This window comes from Ranitomeya variabilis, chromosome 3 (genome assembly GCF_051348905.1).
Source record: "Ranitomeya variabilis isolate aRanVar5 chromosome 3, aRanVar5.hap1, whole genome shotgun sequence".
Lineage (NCBI taxonomy): Eukaryota > Metazoa > Chordata > Amphibia > Anura > Dendrobatidae > Ranitomeya > Ranitomeya variabilis.
The window spans coordinates 464,334,104-464,351,472 of NC_135234.1; the positions used below are offsets into that span (position 1 = coordinate 464,334,104).

General features: G+C 42.2%; 1 protein-coding gene across 2 annotated transcripts in view; it reads right to left on the minus strand.

Annotated features, from left to right (window-relative positions):
- The window catches only part of RNF149 (ring finger protein 149), a 75,964-nt gene that overhangs the window by 21,700 nt on the left and 36,895 nt on the right, over positions 1-17,369 (minus strand). For both annotated transcript variants that reach the window (XM_077296627.1, XM_077296628.1), the window contains 5 exons: positions 16,711-16,961; positions 14,816-14,884; positions 12,739-12,821; positions 11,216-11,312; positions 1,117-1,312 (listed from right to left, as the gene is read on the minus strand). In XM_077296627.1, the coding sequence (XP_077152742.1) occupies positions 1,117-1,312; positions 11,216-11,312; positions 12,739-12,821; positions 14,816-14,884; positions 16,711-16,961 (696 nt within the window). The remainder of the gene's footprint in view (positions 1-1,116; positions 1,313-11,215; positions 11,313-12,738; positions 12,822-14,815; positions 14,885-16,710; positions 16,962-17,369) is intronic.

Here is a 17,369-nt window from a genome sequence, read left to right on the forward strand (position 1 = left end):
ATGAGTTAAATTATGTGAAAATAATGTCTAAGCCAAAAATCAGGAGTGGATCTTAATCACACATTGAATATAATGTAAAAAGTGTGTACTTCTTTGCAATCAGTACTGCGGATATCGGCTTTGAAATACTTAAGGTACCGTCACACTAAACGATATCGCTAGCGATCCGTGACGTTGCAGCGTCCTCGCTAGCGATATCGTTTAATTTGACACGCAGCAGCGATCAGGATCCTGCTGTGATGTCGCTGGTCGCTGAATAAAGTCCAGAACTTTATTTGGTCGTCCGATCGCCGTGTATCGTTGTGTTTGACACCAAAAGCAACGATACCAGCGATGTTTTACACTGGTAACCAGGGTAAACATCGGGTTACTAAGCGCAGGGCCGCGCTTAGTAACCCGATGTTTACCCTGGTTACCAGCGTAAAAGTAAAAAAAACAAACAGTACATACTCACCCAGCGTCATACCTCCCCCAGCGTCTGCTTCCTGACACTGACTGAGCGCCGGCCCTAAAGTGAAAGTGAAAGCCGCTGTGCTGTTAGGGCCGGAGCTCAGTCAGTGTCAGGAAGCAGAGGCTAGGGGACGCGCAGGTGAGTATGTACTGTTTGTTTTTTTTACTTTTACGCTGGTAACCAGGGTAAACATCGGGTTACTAAGCGCAGCCCTGCGCTTAGCAACCCGATGTTTACCCTGGTTACCCGGGGACCTCGGCATCGTTGGTCGCTGGAGAGCGGTCTGTGTGACAGCTCTCCAGCGATCAAACAGCGACGCTGCAGCGATCGGCATCGTTGTCGCTATCGCTGCAGCGTCGCTTAATGTGACGGTACCTTTAGGCAACATTTTGTCTAAAACTGTAAGGTCTAAATCATCCTGGACAAACATCTTGGTGTCAGCGGTTATTAATTCACTCTTCAGTCTGTATTACTAGCCACTATAAGAAAAAAAACACATTTTACGATACCCCTATATGACATTTGGGTTTAGTATAGTAAGCAGAGCTCCGCAATACAGAAAGGAAGAAAAATCACCAACAGCCAGGAACCATGTAGTGCGATTTATAAGACACAAATGAGCACAATTGTCCAGAGGAAGTCATGGCGCCCAGCAGCGCGCTCACCTAGCAATGCAGTGGTCTCTCCGGCGTCCTCCTTGGCACTGCTGCACTGCTGTAAGCTGTCCCCTGTAGAAGATGTCGGCAGGTTGTTTATGTCACTTCTGTTATCCTCTTGGGCAAAACTTAGAGTCCCAACAGAAAGGCTGCTGCCAGCGATGGATTCAGGCACGGGAATTTCAAGTGTTTCCTCAGGCTCCACCTGAAAAATATTATATACACTTTATATAATCGCTCACTGATATCCCAGACCGATTACTTATTCATTAAAATCAGACCTATAACGCAAATTCTTCTCCTGTGAGTCTAGTGGAACTAGTTGTAAGTAACACACTATACAAAGTACAGGGTGTAGATGGTGCTGCTGCGAGGTATGGCATGATGGCGGTGATGAGACATAGAGGTGGCAGTCAGCAGAGTAACGACTTCCATTGAGTTTACAGCTCAGGTCACACCTTATTGCTGAACAGCAAGTGAATGCCTACTGGAAAAAATCTTGAGTAACACACTTTGGCTGGGGATTACTGACATCATATGTTTTATTGTACAAGAGAAACATTGGCATGGTACCTCCTTACCGGCAACTACCATCAGCCACGACATTTCTCCTTGATCTAACCATGGCTGTGGAGGCGGTAAGCCAAACCTCCACCCCAAAGCACTGGTCACTACTGAGCATGTACGTGAAGTGCAGCACAGATTCATCTCTACTAAAAGCCAAAATCGTATACATATACAGTACAGACCAAAAGTTTGGACACACCTTCACATTTAAAGATTTTTCTGTATTTTCAGGACTATGAAAATTGTACATTCACAGTGAAGGCATCAAAACTATGAATTAACACATGTGGAATTATATACTTAGCAAAAAAGTGTGAAACAACTGAAATTATGTCTTATATTCTAGGTTCTTCAAAGTAGCCACCTTTTGCTTTGATGACTGCTTTGCACACTCTTGGCATTCTCTTGATGAGCTTCAATAGGTAATCACCGGGAATGGTTTTCACTTCACAGGTGTACCCTGTCAGGTTTAATAAATGGGATTTATTGCCTTATAAATGGGGTTGAGACCATCAGTTGTGTTGTGCAGAAGTCTGGTGATACACAGCTGATAGTCCTACTGAATAGACTGTTAGAATTTGTACTATGGCAAGAAAAAAGCAGCTAAGTAAAGAAAAACGAGTGGCCATCATTACTTTAAGAAATGAAGGTCAGTCAGTCTGAAAAATTGGGAAAACTTTGAAAGTGTCCCCAAGTGCAGTGACAAAAACCATCAAGCGCTACAAAGAAACTGGCTCATATGAGGACCGCGCCAGGAAAGGAAGACCAAGAGTCACCTCTGCTTCTGAGGATAAGGTTATCCGAGTCACCAGCCTCAGAAATCGCAGGTTAACAGCAGCTCAGATTAGAGACCAGGTCAATGCCACACAGAGTTCTAGCAGCAGACACATCTCTACGACAACTGCTAAGAGGAGACTTTGTGCAGCAGGCCTTCATGGTAAAATAGCTGCTAGGAAACCACTGCTAAGGACAGGCAACAAGCAGAAGAGACTTGTTTGGGCTAAAGACCACAAGGAATGGACATTAGACCAGTGGAAATCTGTGCTTTGGTCTGATGAGTCCAAATTTGAGATCTTTGGTTCCAACCACCGTGAGTTGTGCGACGCAGAAAAAGTAAACGGATGGACTCTACATGCCTGGTTCCCACCGTGAAGCATGGAGGAGGAGGTGTGATGGTATGGGGGTGCTTTGCTGGTGACACTGTTGGGGATTTATTCAAAATTGAAGGCATACTGAACCAGCATGGCTACCACAGCATCTTGCAGCGGCATGCTATTCCATCCAATTTGCGTTTAGTTTGACCATCATTTATTTTTCAACAGGACAATGACCCCAAACACACCTCCAGGCTGTGTAAGGGCTATTTGACCAAGAAGGAGAGTGATGGGGTGCTACACCAGATGACCTGGCCTCCACAGTCACCAGACCTGAACCCAATCGAGATGGTTTGGGGAGAGCTGGATCGCAGAGTGAAGGCAAAAGGGCCAACAAGTGCTAAGCATCTCTGGGAACTCCTTCAAGATTGTTGGAAGACCATTCCCGGTGACTACCTCCTGAAGCTCATCAAGAGAATGCCAAGAGTGTGCAAAGAAGCCATCAAAGCAAAAGGTGGCTACTTTGAAGAACCTAGAATATAAGACATATTTCAGTTGTTTCACACTTTTTTGCTAAGTAAATAATTCCACAAGTGTTAATTCATAGTTTTGATGCCTTCAGTGTGAAAGTGCTATTTTCATAGTCATGAAAATACAGAAAAATCTTTAAATGAGAAGGTGTCCAAACTTTTGGTCTGTACTGTATATATATATATATATATATATATTATTATTGATCAACAACTAAGTTCTCAATCAACCCAAAGACTCAAATGTCAAAGCTTAATATTTTTGGAAGTTGGAGTGGGCTTTTTTTTTTTTAGATTTGGCTGTCTTAGGAGGATATCTGTTTGTGCAGGTAATTATTACTGTGCAGAATTATTATATTTCTGACATGCAAAAACAAGACCCCAAAAAAATTAGTGACCAATATAGCCACCTTTCTTTATGATGACACTCAACAGCCTTCCATCCATATATTCTGTCAGTTGCTTGATCTGTTTACGGTCAACATTGCATGCAGCAGCCACCACAGCCTCCCAGACACTGTTCCGAGAGGTGTTCTGTTTTCCCTCCCTGTAGATCTCACATTTTATGAGGAACCACAGGTTCTCTATGGGGTTCAGATCAGGTGAACAAGGGGGCCATGTCATTATTTTTTCTTCTTTGAGACCTTTACTGGCCAGCCACGCTGTGGAGTAGTTGGAGGCATGTGATGGAGCATTGTCCTGCATGAAAATCACGTTTTTCTTGAACGATACCGACTTCTTCCTGTACCACTGCTTGAAGTTGTGTTTTAGAAACTGGCAGTAGGTCTGGGAGTTGAGCTTCACTCCATCCTCAAAATGAAAAGGTCCCACAAGTTCATCTTTGATGAATACCAGCCCATACCAGTACCACACCTCCACCTTGCTGGCATCAGAGTCGGAGTGGAGCACTCTGCCCTTTACTGATCCAGCCTCTGGCCCATCAAGAGTCACTCTCATTTCATCAGTCCATAAAACCTTTGAAAAGTCAGTCTTAAGATATTTCTTGGCCCAGTCTTCACGTTTTATCTTATGTTTCTTGTTCAAAGGTGGTCATTTTTCAGCCTTCTTGGCCATGTCCCTGAGTATCGAACGCCTTGTGCTTTTTGTTACTCCAGTAACGTTGCAGCTCTGAAATATGGCAAAACTGGTGGCCAAGGGCATCTTGGCAGCTTCGCGCTTGATTTTCCTCAATTCATGGGCAGTTATTTTGCGCCTTTTTTGCCCATCACACTTCTTGCAACCCTGTTGGCTATTTGCCATGAAACGCAGTTTGGCAATATTAAGACTGCTGCATCCCTCTGCAAGACATGTCACAATTTTGGACTTTTCAGAGCCCGTCAAATCTCTCTTCTGACCCATTTTACCAAAGGAAAGGAAGTTGCCTAATTAAGCACACCTATTATATGGTTTAGATGTCATTAGACAACAACCCTTCTCATTACAGAGACGCACATCACCTGATCTACTTACTTGGTAGTTGGCTCTCAAGCCTGAACAGCTTGGAGTAGGACAACATGTATAAAAAGTATCATGTGATCAAAATACAACTTGCCTAATAATTCTGCACACAGTGTATAAATTCACTGCTCGAAAAAATAGAGGGAACACTTAAACAACACAATGTAACGCCAAGTCATTCATACTTTTGCAAAATCAACCTACCCAGTTATGAAGCAACACAGATTGTGAATCAACTTCTCCTGCCTCCTGCTGTTGTGCAGATGAAAAAGACAACACGTAGAAATGATAGGCAATTAGCAAGACACACCTATAAACGAGTGGTTCTGCAGGTGTTGACCACAGACCATTTCTCTGTTCTCATCCTTTTAGGCTGTCTTTGTCACCTTTGCTTTTTGTCATTGCTCTCATCCCTAGAGGTACTGTACAGTAGCATGAGGCGGGGTCTACAACCCACAGAAGTAGATCAGGTAGTGCAGCTCATCCAGGATGGCACATGAATGCAAGCTGTGGCAAGAAGGGTAGCTGTATCTGTCATCACAGCGTCCAGAGCATGGAGCAGAAACCAGGAGACAGTTCAGTATATCAGGAGACGTGGAGGAGGCCGTAGGAGGGTGACAACCCAGCAGCAGGACCGCTATCTCCTCCTTTGTGCAAAAAAGAATAGGAGGAGCAAAAGCCCTGCAAAATGACCTCCAGCAGGCCACTAAAATCCATGTGTCTACTCAAACTGTCAGACAGACTCCATGAGGGTGGTATGAGGGCCTGATGTCCACTGTCCACATGTGGGTGTTGAGAATACAGCCCAACACCATGCAGGGCCATTGGCATTTGCGAGAGAACACCAAGATTCGACATTGGCGCCCTGCGCTCTTCACGGATGAGAGAGGTTCACACTGAGCACGAGAGACAGACATGACAGTCTGGAGACGCAGTGGAGAATGTTCTGCTGCCTGCAACATCGTCAAGCATTACCGGATTGGCAAAGGGTCAGTAATGGTGTGGGGAGGCATTTCTTTGGAGGGCCCCACAGCCCTCTATGTGCTTGCCAGATGTACCTTGGCTATCACATGGAGGATCCTCAGACCCATTATGAGACCATGTGGAGGTGCAGTGGGCCCTGGGTTCCTTCTGATTCATGACAATGCTAAGCCTCTTGTGGCTCAAGTGTGTCAGCCTTTTCTGCATGATGAAGGCATTGCTGCTATGGACTGGCCTGCCTGTTCCCCAGACCTGAATCCAATTGAGCACATCTGGAACATCATGTCTCGTTCCATCCACCGTCACGTTGTACCACAGACTGTCCACGAGTTGGCTGATGCTTTAATCCATGCCCGAGATGAGATCCCTCAGGAGAACATCTGGCACCTCATCAGGGGCATGCCTAGGCATTGTAGGGAGGTCATACAGGCATGTGGAGGCCACACACACTACTGAGCATCATTTACTTGTTTTGGATCAGCCTGTAATTTGATTTTCCACTTTTATTTTGAGTATCATTCCAAATCAAGATTTCCATGGAATATTAATTTTGATTTACATTGATCATTTTTATATTTTATTGTTCTCAATGCATTCCACTATGTAATGAATAAAGATTTGCAACTGGAATATTTAATTCAGTGATATCTAGGATGTGGGATTTTAGCATTCCCTTTAACACACACAATGGACAGATGAACTATATACATGATGCCTTCGCTACAGAATCAGTGGAGACCATTGGACTGACAGGGAAGTCAAAAGCTGAGATATAGTTATTTTATGATGTTCACGCATATGTGTGTGTGCACATACACACAAACATAATAAATAGACTATATCTCAACTTTTAACGTCTGTCAGTCCAGTGGTCTGTAGCGAAGGCATCATGTACATACGGTAGTTCTTCTGTCCATTGGAGCCAATCACTGGAATCAACAGAGATGATGGCATGTACCGTATTTTCCGGATTATAAGGCGCACCGGATTATAAGGCGCACTTTCTATGAGCGCCTCATAAGCAATTTTGTTTCATATATAAGGCGCACTGGATTATAAGGCGCAGCACATTACCGTTAAATAAACCATTGCTCAGACTGCAAGTCAAGATTTATTACACTTTTTAACAATAACTTGAAACTGGTTCAGCTGTAATTGCAAATCTCCACTTACGCACCATGGATTCATTAATGTTGAATTCTCTTGCAGCTGCCCTATTTCCATGCTCTACTGCATAACTTATAGCTTTAAGCTTGAAACCTGCATCATAAGCATGTCTCTTAACAGGAGGCATTTTTTGGGGTAGTGGATATAGTTAACGCTAAAGCACAGATATATTGCAAGGATCCTGCGCACAGAGCTGTAAGTATCACAGCAACCCTGCACGCCGGTCACATCCACCCTGCGGCCAAAGCTCTTCCGCCCCACCTGCTGTATAGGAACGTCACGGGACCCCTGCACGCCAGCCTCATCAACTCTGCAGCGTGTCTGCTGCACGGGGCTTCAGGAAGATGGCCGCGGGATGCCGCGCGTGCGCAGAAGAGATCGCGGCGGCCATCTTCCCAAAGCCGAGATGCAAACTCGGCTTTGGAAAGATGGCCGCCGCGATCTCTTGTGCGCACGCGCGGCATCCCGCGGCCATCTTCCTGAAGCCCCGTGCAGCAGACACGCTGCAGAGCACTCTTCTGCGCACGCGCGGCCCCAGGAAGATGGCCGCCCCCACCGATGAAAGGGATGACAGCGCAGATCGCGCGCTGTGTCTTCACGTGGGCGCAGGGAATTCGGAACTTGGACATGCGCACACCACTACGCCACCAACGGAAAGCTGGGGAAGAAAAGAGCGCTGTGAACACACCCATCTGACCAGACCAGCCTGATTGACAGGCGAAAACAGCGACTTTGGTAATGTATTTCTCAGCATAGGTGGGGAATCAGGGTACACTACATACACTATAGTAACGCACAGCGCAGGCCCTATTTAACAGTATTTATAGCTCAATCTGAAAAAACGGGGTGACAGGTTCCCTTTAATACTGTTGGAGCTAGATTGTGCTGTGGAACCAGGTGCCAATTAGGGGCGTAATATAAGCGTGCACTTTATTTGTACTTTCACTTTCACTTCGGGCCCGCAGCCAGTTGGTCTTATATATACCAATAGTGGTGGTGCTGTGGTATGCCGCCGCCGACCCCTGCCGCCCACGATAGAGGTAAAGGATCCTGTATGAACCTCTCTCTTGGTTCATATATAAGGCGCACTGGATTATAAGGCGCACTTTCTATTTCTGAGAAATTCTCAACATTTTATGTGCGCCTTATAATCCGGAAAATACGGTACAACACTTGACCAGTGGGACCAGAGACTGTCTGCAGTGGTCACACAAATGATGTTCGGCTTTTGACTAGCTGCAGGACAGGCTGCAACCTCTGGAAAGGTAATGCTGGAATTTGAAAAGGAAAGTTTTGGGTGTTTTATTATGTCCTCACATTGCCTACTATTAGGCAAGTTTCATCATCATCATCATTGGTTACCTCTAAAGCTACTTAAGTTATGTTTTGGTGTTCAGCATTGGTAAGGTTATGCTGGATGGCATACGTGTGAAAGTAATGTATTCCACCATACTTTATATATGGATACATGCATGAGCATACAAGAGGCAATACATTCTTTGGATGTTTAGTTCTAGGAAAGCAACGTGGGGGGGTTCTGAGGAACACGAAACAGATGCTATTCAGATTTGGGAAGGTAGAATGAGTTTCCCAAGCAGTTGATTGTCTCATTTAATCTCTTCATGTACTTCAAACACGTTCTTCTACCGTTCCCAATAATTGAATTCAGCAGGGCAGATGGCGGTGAGTTTCACCTGGAGGCAAGTTATTAGGGAGTTTTTTCAGAGCAGGACTTTTATTTATGCTCTCACGAGCTCCGCTGCACCATGTGTCCCAACCACCAGAACACAGGGTCCTTCTAATTGCCTGAATGCTGCACATAGAACGAGAGCTACAAACGCCTATATATACAGATGCACAAAAGCTCCGCGTAATCACTTTCTTCATGGACTTGTACGGAACAGCAAGTTACAGAAATCATCTAAAAATATTCAGATATTACGTTACAAAGACTAAAATATCCTGGTACATAGTACAATCCAGATCTACAAAACGGTACAAGTAAATAATAAATAAAAAAAACTGTGAAACACTTTGTCCTGACTGCTCGCAGTCAGCTACATATTCAAGTACAGTGAGGCTTTGTGCTCTTTACGTAGCTCCAGTAGTGGGTTCATAATGTCCTCACCAGTTTAGCAATTCTGAATGAGGGGTTTGAAACTGTCCCCATATGGACATCATTTCTATACTAATAACTGAACACAATTGTGTTATGCGCACACCGTCTTTTTCAGTTAAAAAATTGATGCTAATGCACAGCAATGTAAAAACGCCCCTGCTGTGCACATATTCCGGCCTTTGTTACTTCATTTCACCAAATCAGGGTTTAGACAAAGTGAGATGGTTAAGAAGTAGCATTGTTCATTTTCTGCGCGGTTTCTGCTACGGAGACACCAGATAGTTTAAACTATAGCAAAAAGTCACCGGAAACATGACTGCAAGATGGCTTTTTCCTGTAGTGAATTTGCCTAGGAAATCCTCGGAGGTTATTCCAGCATCTTAAAGAGGATATCTGGGACTTTAGAAAAAAAAAAGGCATGTGGTTATTAACAGCGGCAACTACTTGTCAGTTGTACCCAGCGCTGGTCATTAACCGCTCCTGCCAGAGATTCAGCTGCTGCCTATCATGAAGGTCCGGGGGCACAGTTTTCACAGAGAAAGTTTGGGACCGCGAGATGCTTGGGTCAGCAGAGAGTTGGCAACTTTTATGCACTATGCGCCTCAGTGACCCCATTCTGTAAACGCTTACACTGTTCAATAATATCACTCACAGTTGATCATGAAATATTAATAAGAAAAGAAATTTCACAAAGTGTCTTCTCACAACTGTGGCAATTACAGTACCATGCTCAAATTCAGTGCTCCACAAGAAGCCAAACTGCATGGTCAGATGATTTATTTCGCATACTTGTGGTAATGGGACTGAATTAAAAACTTGAACTTAAAAAGATATTCCCATCTCCAAGATCCTAACCCAATATGTAGTAGGTGTAACAATATTATTAGCAAATACCTCAAAATAGAAATGTAGAATATTTTTTCTGATTTGCTATGTCTCTTTCCTTAGGTCCTGCAATGGCTTCACATTAGGAAAGAGACATAGCTAATCAGAAAAACTATACTACATTGCCACTTGGGTTTATTTGCTAAAATAATTATGACACCTACTACATACAGGGATAGGATCTTGGAGATGGGAATACCCATCAATGTCCATAATGTGCATTCCTGGAGACAATAGCAGACTCTTTCTAATCTTATGTACATAATCACAGAGAGAAGGCTGCTTTCCCTGGGTTGAGGCCTATGAGCTCAGGGGATGCCACTATCCAGACAAGGGATGTTCACAAACACAAGACCTTTTTCCATCAAGCTGAGCTTGTGGTGTTGGAAATAAATCATGTTTCAGTACAGGTGAATATAGCAAGAGATTTAGTAACAGAACTTAAATGATAAATTAGTACTTTTCAATAGGTAAAAGGCGTTTTCTGCCCCATATAAGCTGAAGTGACAGGACATGCTGCTATCTTATGAACAGATAGCATGCAATAGGTTTATCTAAAGAGAACCTGTAGGCAGGATTTTGTAATGTAATACTGATGACATTGATATCTTTTGGCGAAGAAATCCCCTTTGTGATTCTCCTTCAGTCACCATTTGAAGTTTTCCGCTAATTAGATTTCGGTGCACAGGGGCCGGACTGTACAGGGGGTCTTCTCCTCCCTGTCTGTGATTGCCCTCCGCCTGCTGCCGGTCTATGAATGACAGGTCATTGCTGAGATTTCAAACAGAGGCGGCAGCTCATTCACAGACGGGAGACTGGGAGGAGAAGACCCCATGTACAGTCCGGCCCCTGTGCACCGGGTGACTGGTGAAGAAATCTGCCTAGTTATTCTTTATTTTAAGAGAACGTGTCAGCAGAATTTAGCGCCCTATAAACTAAAGGAGGCAGGAGTGACCTGTACAAGAAGCAGATGAGGCTGGTGGGGGATCGGAGAATTAAAAGACCCTGCTCACACATTCCACCCCGAAGCACAGAAAATGTCATAAATGTCATTCTTGATGCCTTAGAGCCTTCATTCCGGAACAAACATGGGGATTTTCTACTTAAGTAGTGCCAAGGAGTCTATAATTGCTGTAAGAACTACATGCATTGTAGGAATCCTTTAAAAAAAAAAAGAAAAAAAAAAAAAGACACAACATATGATGTGTTACAACCTGTAAAATGTATGACCCCAATATAGAAAAAGCAAAAATGAAAATAGCAAAAAAAGAAAAGGCTGCCATGCAATGTGGCTCTAACGGACCTACCCAGAATCCAAGAGCTTTTATAACATCCAGTTTACACATAGGACACGTCCGGTGCTCCAGCAACCATGGGTCTATACACAGCCGGTGGAAGATATGTCTAATGGAGGGGAGAAAAGGGTCAGTAACAACGCATGGAAGCAGATTTACATCCAGCAAAATGAAAAACAAAAAAGTACAGTACATTTGTCCAGAAGTGTTGGGATTGAATTCTGAGGATTATAGCCTTTCCAGGTATAATTACTTATTCTGAGATTCCAAATAAGTAGGGGTGGCCGCTGTAGGTATAATCTCTATAAATGTGGGTGAAAAATGAAGTGTGAATTTACTAAATGTATAAGAATTTCTGAGGGGTAACGTTTCTCCTTATGGAGAGTGACATACCAGCTGGCTTGTCAAGGTAAGGAGGCTTATTCGCCTTGCAATGCTCCTCTGGGAAATTAAATATGCAAATTGCCTCTTCTGAGAAAAAGAGGACTTAACTCTATAGCGCCAACAGGTGGCGCTATAGAGTTAAGTCCTCTTTTTCTCAGAAGAGGCAATTTGCATATAAGAATTTTTGTGCAGTTTTCGGATTTTTGTTTTTATTTCCTGTGAGTGAAGCCATGCCATCTAGTTAGCAAAGCAGTCTCCCCCAACAGGATGTCAAGCATGTTGGAAGATTGATCGCAATCTGACCTAATATTATATAATCTGAATGTCCAGTAATCTAGCACATGCACACTATGCTATAATGGAGGGATCTAATGAACGTGTTGCTTTATATGACCCGCAATCTGTAGAAATAATATGGACAAGCTGGGCATGAACTGGCCATTTCTGGTGAGTAGCATATGCAAAGGTTTTGCTAAGCAGATGGCATGGTTTCACCCCAAAAAATTAAAACTCAATGAAAAAAAATAGAGTAAAAAGCCAACACTTCAATATATGTACAATTGAAGTCATGACATATATCACAACTTATTTTTTACAGAATTCCAGACATGTAATCCCAGTACACATTCCCACTATTAGGTCAGCTGGGATAAATACTATATTTCAAGAATGTGAAAATGTCAGAATAACAATGGAGAAAATGATTTATTTCAGCTTTTCTTTCTCAAACTTAGCAGGGTAAATGGGCCATATAGAGAAAATCTGAATATGACGGGTCGTTTTTTTTTTCTGGGAGAAGAGGACAATTTCAGTGATTTTTCTATCTGGCTTTTAGATCATTTTTTAAAAAATTTTAGGAGTTTTTTTATTCTTTTTAATGGAGTTTATCGTATTTCGAATATTTAAAAATAGTTTTCTTTTTTTGTCCGACAAACGGCCCCATACAGTATTATTGTTTGACCATTAGCCCCTTATAGTATTCTTTCCCCCATCCTGTAAAAATGTCACCAATTCTGTAATAATGTCTCTCGTCCTGTAGTAATGGTCCCCATCTTGTAGTAATTTCCTCATGCTGCTCCCATCTTGTACTTTTAACAACGTCACACATTCTAATGTAATGTGGAAATTGGAATGTAAAATATAGAACATACTTGCATGGGAGAATACGAACAACATCTTTGGGTTTGTAGCTCTCTATGCACACCGCACAGTTTTCTGCTTCAATGTCGATACCCTGGAGTGGAGCAATTCAATAACACATCAGACTGTCACATATACAATCCAATAAGCAGAAATGAGTCACATCCTGCTGACATTACACTCAAAATATTTCTACAGACAAGTCCTGGATGACGACAGCAGCTCTGACAACTGTACATTGACTTGTCCAGACAAATTCTGGTCTATCAGAACTAGTCCATAGAACAAGCGCACGCACGACAATGCCGTAGTATGGGAGGAACGGGACTGAGTCATTGGGCAATCACTTTGCAAATGTTAGGAGATTTGTGGTTTCTAGTTTGGGCGGCATAATATTTAGAAAGTAAATAAGAATTGATAAAAATAAGCCTGAGCCAAGATATAAAAGTACATTGATGTTCCAGATAAGTACGAGTTCCTGACCCAACATTTATCAAAGCGGCTGCATGGTAAAACTGTCATTTCAAGTGGCAAATGTGGTGGTCATCTCACAGATTAAAGATGAAAAAACTCCAAATATGTATTGACCATTTTAGGACACTGATAGAAATGTAGAAAAATGTGGGCTATGACACTTAATAAATGAAAGTAACACATAGAAGCTCCACAACTACCAGAATACTCTCCTTTCAATATGTATGACTTTATTAACTTCCAGCCCAGCGGCAAATTTTAGGCAAAACCATGGCATGTGTCGTGTTTTGCTACCTCACAACCTGGTGTCTCGCTGTTTGTTTTTTTGAGGCTCTGCATCATGTGAATATTTGTTGTTGTTTTTTTTTTTTTATTGTGAAACAAACAACAAACGGGTCAAAATTACTGAAAACTTTGATACCTTTAGGCAGACATAAGTCAAAGCATGGCACATTTTTACATATGTTATTAACGCGCAAGTCATACATCTGCAGGGTACAAATGTGACCAGAGAGGAGCTAGTACTGAAGAGGCGACATATAGAGAGGAGGAATATAATGCATACTGTATGAACCCCGACCACGGCAAAGATTCCAGAGGACTGAATATTCAGGAGGATGATCTGTTCCAACCAGTATTTAATTATACTGCACAGAACACTACTGACGCAGTTATGAATCACAACAGAAAAAGGAGAACAATTCATGATTGAGTAATCAGCTTCCGTATGAGGAGGGACTTTTTGTACATTTGTTAAAAGAGTTGGTAAGAGTTATCACCTGTGTATTTCACAGTCGGTATATAGACTGCAATGCCTGGGCCTGGATCTTCCAATCTGAACCGACAGCATCATAATTGTCTACATAAGTTTGGTTTTAGAAACTTCTGGTCAAACCGGGCATTGTGGACCATACATGGACCATGAAGCATTCTTGTGTGAGCCCAGCCTTAAAGCACCACTTCATTGCAGCACTGGAGTGGTGTTTCTAGTCTAAGTTTCCTGCCCCTAGTATTCTACTTACCAGCTGATATCTGATATCGGGGCTGCTCTGGTCAGTCTTCAGCAGTTTGTGACCTGTTGACTCACTGCAGCGTTTGCTGGAGCGAGCCAGAGGTCATTTTTCAACTGAAGTCTATGAGAGCCTCATTCTGTCTCTCATGGACTTACATTGACCACTTGTAACCATTACTTCAGAGCGTTACGAGACCGAAGCGGCGCTGATAAAAGATGAATACAGCTGCGAGTTAAAATGATACTGGGGACAGGGAGAGTAGGTTAGTAGCACCACTCCGGTGCTATAGTGGCGCTTTAATAGTGGTGGGGGAGTGGCTCCTTCTTAGATCACATCTAAATAATCATCACTGTGGGCTTTTGTTTTAAACCACATAATAAATATACCTTTTTTTTTTTAATTTATAAGCCTACAAACATGAGATTTATGCCTTTCAGATTCCCTTGTATCCTTCCCAGAGTCTGATCACATTGCAATGTTAAGAACTCAAAAGGCAATTGCAAACCTATCTGTAAAACATTCTAGAATGTGTTAAAACAGCCTGAAAAGAGAGTATAATGAAACATTTGGGATGAACATTTTGGTGTACATTTCTTATTACCTTTTCTCCTTTCTTTACTCTATGCAACTGAAGCTGATTGATGGCTTTTTTGGTTTCCTTCCGGTTACCCTTTAAAACAAAGCAAATAAATTGAACTACAGTTAAAATAAAATAATAACTTTATAAATTGTCTTTATTGTACGGATCTTGTTTTAGGTGTATTTATACTGTCACATGGTTGCTCATACAGGAATACAAGTTAAAAAGCCACATTTATTCAATCAAATAGTAATGAAGATTAAAATTGGTAACACATATTAAACAAAGTTTGGATAAACCCACAATTTCAGTATAATCTCACATCTCATGTGTATGGAGGGGCCACCAGACCATCCCGCAACAGCAGATGTCAATGGAGAGAAATATTGAGCACATGGAAGCCGGGGAAGGAAGCATCTACAGGTGCTTCTCACAAAATTAGAAAATCATCAAAAAATTAATTTATTTCAGTTCTTCAATAGAAAAAATGAAACTCATATATTCTATAGATTCATTACAAACAGAGTGATCTATTTCAAGTGTTTATTTCTGTTAATGTTGATGATTATGAGTAAATTAGAATACTTTATAACACCAGCTTGAAAAATGATATTAAATTCCGAAATGTTGGCCTACTGAAATGTATGTTCGGTAAATGCACAAAATACTTGGTCGGGGCTCCTTTTGTATCAATTACTGCATCAATGTGGCGTGGCATGGAGGAAATCAGCCTGTGGCACTGCTGAGGTGTTATGGAAGCACAGGTTGCTTTGAGAGCAGCCTTTAGCTCATCTGCATTGTTGGGTCTGGTGTCTCATCTTTCTCTTGACAATGCCACATAGATTCTCTATGGGGTTAAGGTCAGGCGAATTTTCTAGTCAATTAAGTACGGTGATACTTGTGTTTTTAAACCAGGTATTGGTACTTTTGGCAGTGTGGACAGGTGCCAAGTCCTGCTGGAGAATGAAATTTCTATCTCCAAAAAGCTTGTCGGCAGAGGGAAGCATGAAGTGCTCTAAAATTTCCTGGTAGACGGCTGTGCTGACTTTGGTGTTGATAAAACACAGTGGACCTACACCAGCAGATGAAAATGCTCCCCAAACCATCACTGATTGTGGAAAGTTCACACTAGACCTCAAGCAGCTTGCATTGTGGACCTCTCTACTCTTCCTCCAGACTCTGGGACCTTGATTTCCAAATGAATTGCAAAATTTACTTTCATCTGAAAACAACACCTTATACCACTGAGCAACAGTCCAGTTCTTTTTCTCCTTGGCCCAGGTAAGACGCTTCTGGCGTTGTCTATTGGTCATGAGTGGCTTTACACAAGGAATGCGACACTTGTAGCCCATGTCCTGGATACATCTGTGTGTGGTGGCTCTTGAAGCAATGACTCCAGCAGCAGTCCACTCCTTGTGAATCTCCCCCAAATTTTTGAATGGCCTCTTCTTAACAATCCTTTCAAGGCTGCGGTTATCCCGGTTGTTTGTGCACCTTTTTCTACCACACTTTTTCCTTCCACTCAACTTTCCATTAATATGCTTGGATACAGCACTCTGAACAGCCAGCTTCTTTAGCAATGACCTTTTATAGCTTACCCTCCTTGCGGAGTCAATGACTTCCTTTTAGACATCTGTCAAGTCAGCAGTCTTCCCCATGATTGTGGAGCCTACTGCAACAATCTATGGTACCTTTTTAAAAGCTTACAAAGCCTTTGCAGGTTTTTTTTTTGTTAATTATGCTAATTTCCTGAGATAATGACTTTTACGTTCTAATTTTGTGAGAAACACCTGTATTTTGGACTTTAACATGACCATTGCCTTGTGCCCGCAGGAGGTGGATTCTAGCAGCAGCTTATACCCCTCATATCCTGTGAAATACTTAAAAACTGACAGCTGATAAAACTATATAGTCACCTGATTTCCATACTGATTTCCAGTATATAGGAAGCGTTGGATGTAGTAAAATATTAACCAGGCAAGAGATATAATCATCATTGTGATGAAGGCAATGGCTACAAATACCACCGACTGACCACTGATGAATTCCTGAACATGCCTGGTGCCAACAGTGATGATCATCTTTACTGGTATATTTCGTCTCAAAAGCTCCATGATATCCATCCCTTTTGGGTAGCCAACCATTATAACCACAGTATTTCCAGTTCCTAGAAGACAAAAAAGAAAAGTCATCAGTAAATTTTTGTTTTATCCAACATAAAACGCAGCAATGGACAATAGGCAAGAAATAAAAGGGGATAAAATTAAGCCAATCTGCTCAATACTATTTAACAAATAATAATAATAATAATAATAATAATAATAAACATTAGAATAAATCTTTCAGGTGTACCAACACTGCAGTTATGGATATGGGCTTTCCAATTCTGGATACATTCTATAGTCTCACTTCATAAAGATATGCTGACTATTCTAGAACCATTCTCAGGACTAAATTGGATAGTCATCTTGGATCAGATGTCTTGCACTTTGCTTACAGTGAATAGGAATATTGGTATCTGAGCTATTTGATGAGCTGAACAGACTTGCTCTTTCTGCAGTTCAGGACAGACTAC